General features: G+C 43.0%; 2 protein-coding genes across 2 annotated transcripts; one reads left to right on the top strand and one right to left on the bottom strand.

Moving 5' to 3' along the window:
* Nucleotides 1–2,144: 2,144 nt before the first annotated feature.
* Nucleotides 2,145–3,468, top strand: LOC6042337 (probable tRNA N6-adenosine threonylcarbamoyltransferase). The gene is made up of 2 exons (XM_001851413.2): nucleotides 2,145–2,393; nucleotides 2,460–3,468. The coding sequence occupies exons 1-2, from the start codon at nucleotides 2,279–2,281 to the stop codon at nucleotides 3,386–3,388; spliced, it is 1,044 nt and encodes a 347-aa protein (XP_001851465.2). The 5' UTR covers nucleotides 2,145–2,278; the 3' UTR covers nucleotides 3,389–3,468.
* Nucleotides 3,469–3,511: 43 nt separating this feature from the next.
* Nucleotides 3,512–4,299, bottom strand: LOC6042338. The gene is made up of 2 exons (XM_001851414.2): nucleotides 3,999–4,299; nucleotides 3,512–3,932 (listed from the first exon to the last, which is right to left on the bottom strand). The coding sequence occupies exons 1-2, from the start codon at nucleotides 4,173–4,175 to the stop codon at nucleotides 3,561–3,563; spliced, it is 549 nt and encodes a 182-aa protein (XP_001851466.2). The 5' UTR covers nucleotides 4,176–4,299; the 3' UTR covers nucleotides 3,512–3,560.
* Between the last annotated feature and the right edge of the window lie 1,407 nt (nucleotides 4,300–5,706).

Raw genomic sequence — 5,706 nt, forward strand, 5'->3', positions numbered from 1 at the left:
GCCGCTTTTGACAAGATAAATCATCGGATTGCTTTTGCTAAATTGGAAAGGTTAGGCTTTTGTGGATCGTTTCTTAAGTGGCTGTGCTCGTACCTCTCTGACCGTGAAATGTGTGTCAAAATTGGTGATGTCTTGTCCGCAGTTTTTGCTGTTTTCTCCGGTGTACCTCAAGGAAGTCATCTCGGTCCAATCATCTACCTGTTGTACATGAACGATGTCCACCTGTTACTTAAGTGTCACAAACTGTCGTATGCTGATGATATCAAGCTCTTTGCTGTCATAAACTCTAGCAACGATGCGCTCTTGCTGCAAGACCAACTTAACATCTTCGCCCACTGGTGTGACGACAACAGAATGGTCCTTAACGCCTCGAAATGCTCTGTGATTACCTTTACCCGCAAGCGATCGACAATATCCTTTGACTATAATCTATCAAATACTAGTCTTAGTCGTTCGTCATCTATCAAAGACCTTGGTGTTGTGTTAGACTGTCAATTGTCCTTTATTGAACATATTTCCTACACCGTCTCTAAGGCATCCAAAGTTCTTGGTTTTGTTTTTCGTGTGGCTAAACATTTTCGTCAAGTTTCGTGTTTGAAGGCACTTTATTGCTCACTGGTTCGCTCGACACTAGAATATTGTTCGGTGGTCTGGGCTCCGTTCTACCAAAACGGTATCGAGCGAATTGAAAAGGTTCAACGGAAGTTCACTAGGTATGCGCTTCGCCACATCCCCCTAGTGGACCCACTAAATCCACCTAGCTACGCAGATCGCTGCAATTCCTTGGTCTTGACCTTCTATCTGTTCGTCGTGACGTAGCTAAAGCAATCTTCGTGTCTGATTTGTTAAAGTCTTCAATTGACTGTCCTGAGATTCTTGAGCAAGTCAACTTCTACATTCAACGCCGTACGATCAGATCTCACCAATTCATTAGAATTCCACGCGCATCGACCAACTACGGTCGCAACGCGGCCGTGTCGAGCATGTGTAGAGTCTTTAACGATTGCTACGTGCACTTTGACTTCCATTTGTCTCGCAACGTACTTCGGAAACTTTTCCTAAACCATTTTAAAACTTGACCCATCGCTACCAGAAGCTTTCTACTTGTGATATCCAACTGTGATCTTAGTTTAGGTTAGGATTAGGGAAAGTTTTATTTGTGTTCTATGTATTAGTTTAAGAAATCTTGTATCATTGGAGTTTGTAAACTTGTTGATGCGTTAAGATGAGGTGGTTTTTATGCCTTCTTGAGAATGTGTCTGACACAGCTCAAGGGGGCTTTTTGCCCACCAAAATAAAAAATAAATGAAATGAAATGAAAAAAACAAATGTTCGCGTCGGGATTAAAATATAAAATACACTGAAATAATAATAACACTTTCTCAGCAGCAGCATCCGACTGCTTGCTTTGAGAATAAATTCTCAATCCTGTTAAAATAATAAACTTTACTTAATCTAAACGGGAATTGTCTCAACAGCAGCATCCGATTGCTTGCCTTGAGAATAAAAATCTAGCAGTTAACTTCATTTATGAAGTCGTCGTATCGCTTGCTTAGGGCGAATCCCAGACCTTTACCCATCAAAACTACCAACTCCACGCGACATTTACGCATCCTTGTTGTTTTAATTCAATTAAATTTGATCAAATGGTCAGTTTGATCGAGTTCCACAATAAGGTTAGGAAAAAGAGCCTGCGGTTTCGCTACCTTTTTCTAAGTAAATTCAGCATCAACACTTCCCGTGCTCCTAATCCTTATTCCTCTCCCGGTGAATGGTGGAGATGGGAGCGGCCGGCAATGGATGGCTCTCATGGTGCTACCTTTCCTGTTCTGGTAGAATTGGTTTTAATTCCCTCTAATCACGAAATCCAGTCTGCAACCCGCTAAGATCACCATCTCCATGCGAATGCGAATGCGAATGCGAAACAACACAAAACATCAAACTTGCTTCGGTAGAGTCGCATGTCGGCGGTTGGACTCGCAATCAAAATTTTTCCAGCTTTTTGTATCCGGATTTCTTCCACGTGTGCAGGATTCAACAATTTTTTTTAAAGTTTAATTTTCACGGTCCCCAACCCACCACCAGGTTGCGCTCTCGCATACGTTTCACATCCCTCTTTGTCTGCTCTCGTTGTCTGTGGGCGAAACGTCAAAGCCGGCATTTCACACCGACAAAAACAAAACGCAAATTCAATTCAATTGGTTAGCCGAAAATAAATTGCGCCGGAGCGGATATTCTCAAATTTATTGCATTAGTCAGCAGCAGTACAAGTGACAAAATGGTGATTGCGATCGGCTTCGAGGGAAGTGCCAACAAAATCGGCGTCGGAATCATTCGCGACGGCGAGGTGCTGGCCAACGTGCGTGAAACCTACATCACGCCCCCGGGCGAGGGTAAGTTGTCCGCACTTGGGGGGAGGTTTGTTTTAAAATGATTAAAAATGTTGTGTTTGATTGTAGGGTTCCTTCCGAAGGAGACTGCCCAGCACCACCGGTCCAAGATACACGACATTCTGAAGCGATCGTTGGCCGTCGCCGGAATATCTCCGAAGGACATTGACGTGGTTTGCTACACCAAGGGACCGGGCATGGCACCGCCATTGTTGGCCGTGGCCATTGTAGCCCGAACGGTGGCACTGATTTGGAACAAGCCGATTTTGGGCGTGAACCATTGCATTGGCCATATTGAGATGGGTCGGTTGATTACGAAGGCGGAGAATCCGACGGTTTTGTACGTGAGTGGTGGGAACACCCAGGTCATCAGCTATGCCTGCAAACGGTACCGAATCTTCGGCGAGACCATCGACATCGCCATCGGTAACTGCCTGGATAGGTTTGCGCGGATCATCCGCCTCTCTAACGACCCGAGCCCGGGCTACAACATCGAACAGATGGCCAAAAAGGGCACCAAGTACCTTCCCCTGCCCTACTCCGTCAAAGGGATGGACGTGAGCTTCTCGGGAATTCTATCCTTCCTGGAGCAAAAGGCGCGCCCGAAGGCTAACCAAAAAAAGAAGCAAAAGACAACCGACGCCATTCCGGAGCAGTTCTCCGACGAAGACCTGTGCTTCTCGCTACAGGAAACCCTTTTCGCTATGCTGGTCGAAACCACTGAACGGGCCATGGCCCACACCGGCTCGCAGGAAGTCCTGATCGTCGGCGGTGTCGGATGCAACGAGCGACTTCAGCAGATGATGGGCATCATGTGCGAGGAACGCGGCGCCAAACTGTTCGCCACCGACGAACGGTTCTGCATCGACAATGGCGTCATGATTGCGCACGCCGGCTGGGAACAGTTCCGGAGTGGAACGCGGATGGCCTGGAAGGACGCTACTATTACGCAACGGTTCCGCACGGACGAAGTCGAGGTCACCTGGAGGGATGACTGAAATATTTTGCGGAAACGAATTGGCAGTATTGACACCAAATAATGTTAAATTTTGTTATTTTCAAAGCTGAACTCTTTAAACATTTATATTTCCATTACATCCGAAAATGGAAAAATAACAAGATTTTTAAAGCTAATCAAATGTTTATTATCAATCTAATCCCCCTCTCACTCTACAACTCACAATTCGCGTACAAACTCGGGCTGGCCGGTTTTCCCAGCCCCATGCTGATGTCCACGTTCGGCTTCTCGCCCTCGCGCGCCAGCCGATAAATGCTGTTGTGTCCGGGCTTCATTTTGACCACAATCTTCGGGTCGACCTTGCCCGTCTCGCGCTGGACAAACTCGCGCAACAGCGGCGGCAAATCAATCTCGCTGGGAATTATCTTCTCGGCGCGGGCCTGGCCACGGCAGTACGCATCCTCCTCGTGTTTGTGCAGCAACCGATAGTCCGCCTTGTACGAAACGCTGTCGATCTCGACCAGCTTCGGATACTTTCGGCCGCGGAATGTCTTCTCCACCGTGACCTTCACTTTGCGTGTTTCCTGAAATTAAATCGTGTTTTTTTTCCAGTTCCTAGTGTTAATTCCTCATATGACAATCCCACTTACCTCGTTAGGCAGAGCGTCAACCTTAACAATGCGCATAAAGCTCGGTTCCGGATACCGTTCGAACATGCTGCGAACCACAACCCGACCAACTCCAAAGTTCTTCAAGTTTCCGACGATCTCCCACAGCGTTTTGCCCTTGAAGTCGGTGGTCCTACCGATGTACTTTATCGTTGCCATTTTGACGTCACTTTTTATGTAGAATACTCCCGAGGATTTTAGAAAATTTCTTGATTCTACTACAGAAACTACTAGTTATGTAAAATTTGTTTAGATATAGCACGAACCAAGCGAAATGTCAAAATAAGCCGCATGCGTGCACAACAATAACATGTCAAAATTTGAGCATGCCCATCTGGTGGATTTAGGATTACAAAAAATAGACACGCTTATTTTAAATTACGCTTTTTTAGGTTTTCCTTACTCAGATTTAGTTGAAATCAGTTCGCCTTACCAGGAATGAATATTGGAAGTTATCTTTCTACTCAGTTTGAGTAAATTAAATCAGAGTGTCGTAAGTGCTTCTTGGGTCTTCGCGATTTGTGCTTCAATTTCAGGTGCTTAGGACCATTCGATTTTTGGCTACGCTGAAATAAATCCACTTGAGCAATTCTCTACCAAAACCGGAAATGGACTTAATTTGTATTTTTTTTTATTTGGCTCAAACTTTGTGGGGGCCTTCCCTATGACCAAATAAGCTATTTTGTGTCAATGGTTCACCCATACAAGTCACCATACAATTTTGGCAGCTGTCAATACAAAAAAAGGTACGTACATATTCAAACAGCTGCAACTTTTGAGTGAATTTTCTGATCAATTTGGTGTCTTTGACAAAGTTGTAGGTATTGTTGGGGACTATTGACAACAAAATAGGTACACGCAAAAAAAATTGCAGATTTTTTATTCAACTTTTTTTTCACAAAAACTCAATTTCCCAAAATACGTATTTTTTGATTTTCGAGATTTTTTATATGTTTGAGGGGACAAAACTCCGCAACTTTTGAGCCATAGAGAAACATGGTCAAAATATCTGCCGCCAAGTTATATTTTTTTGAAAAAATAGTGATTTTATAAAAAATAGTGATTTTTTGAAAAAATAGTGATTTTTGGAAAAAATCGAAATTTCATGCAAAAACAAATTTGACGTAATTTTTTAATGTAAAATTGAATTCCCAATCGAAAAGTACTCTACAGATTTTTTGATAAAGGGCTCTGTTTTCAAGATATAGCCACCGAAAGTTTGATTTTTGCGAAATATTTGCAGTTTTTCGATTTTTGAAAATAGTGACCATTTCTAATTTTTTTTTTTAAGGTTCAGAAAATTTGCTATAAAATTGTCCAAGAGACATTGAAGATTGGACCTCCGGTTGCTGAGATACAGTCACTTTAAGGAAAAGAAACACTAAAATTGTAGTTTTCTAAGTTTCACTTAAACAACCCACCATTTTCTAATGTCAATATCTCAGCAACTAGTGGTCCGATTATCAATGTTAAAATATGAAACATTCTTGAAATTTTCCGATCTTTTCGAAAAAACCAACCATTTCACTAAAAATAATTTAACAGGGATCTCACAAATTTTCTTGTTTATGCTTTTATGAGATGTTAGTATTGAAATCTCTCTTGATTTCTTTCTTTCAATTTGACAAAAGTACGCGGAACGGGATCATCAAAATGTTCGCATACCAGCCCGATCAAAGCATGGTGTCAA

Source organism: Culex quinquefasciatus, chromosome 3 (assembly GCF_015732765.1).
Source record: "Culex quinquefasciatus strain JHB chromosome 3, VPISU_Cqui_1.0_pri_paternal, whole genome shotgun sequence".
Lineage (NCBI taxonomy): Eukaryota > Metazoa > Arthropoda > Insecta > Diptera > Culicidae > Culex > Culex quinquefasciatus.

Bases quoted from the DNA above. Each gene is read 5' to 3' on its own strand.
- LOC6042338 (XM_001851414.2), bottom strand. From the start codon at position 4,175: ATGGCAACGATAAAGTACATCGGTAGGACCACCGACTTCAAGGGCAAA. The intron at 3,933-3,998 runs GTAAGTGGGATT...ATTTAATTTCAG, and splicing joins TTGACGCTCTGCCTAACGAG to GAAACACGCAAAGTGAAGGT.
- LOC6042337 (XM_001851413.2), top strand. From the start codon at position 2,279: ATGGTGATTGCGATCGGCTTCGAGGGAAGTGCCAACAAAATCGGCGTC. The intron at 2,394-2,459 runs GTAAGTTGTCCG...GTTTGATTGTAG, and splicing joins CATCACGCCCCCGGGCGAGG to GGTTCCTTCCGAAGGAGACT.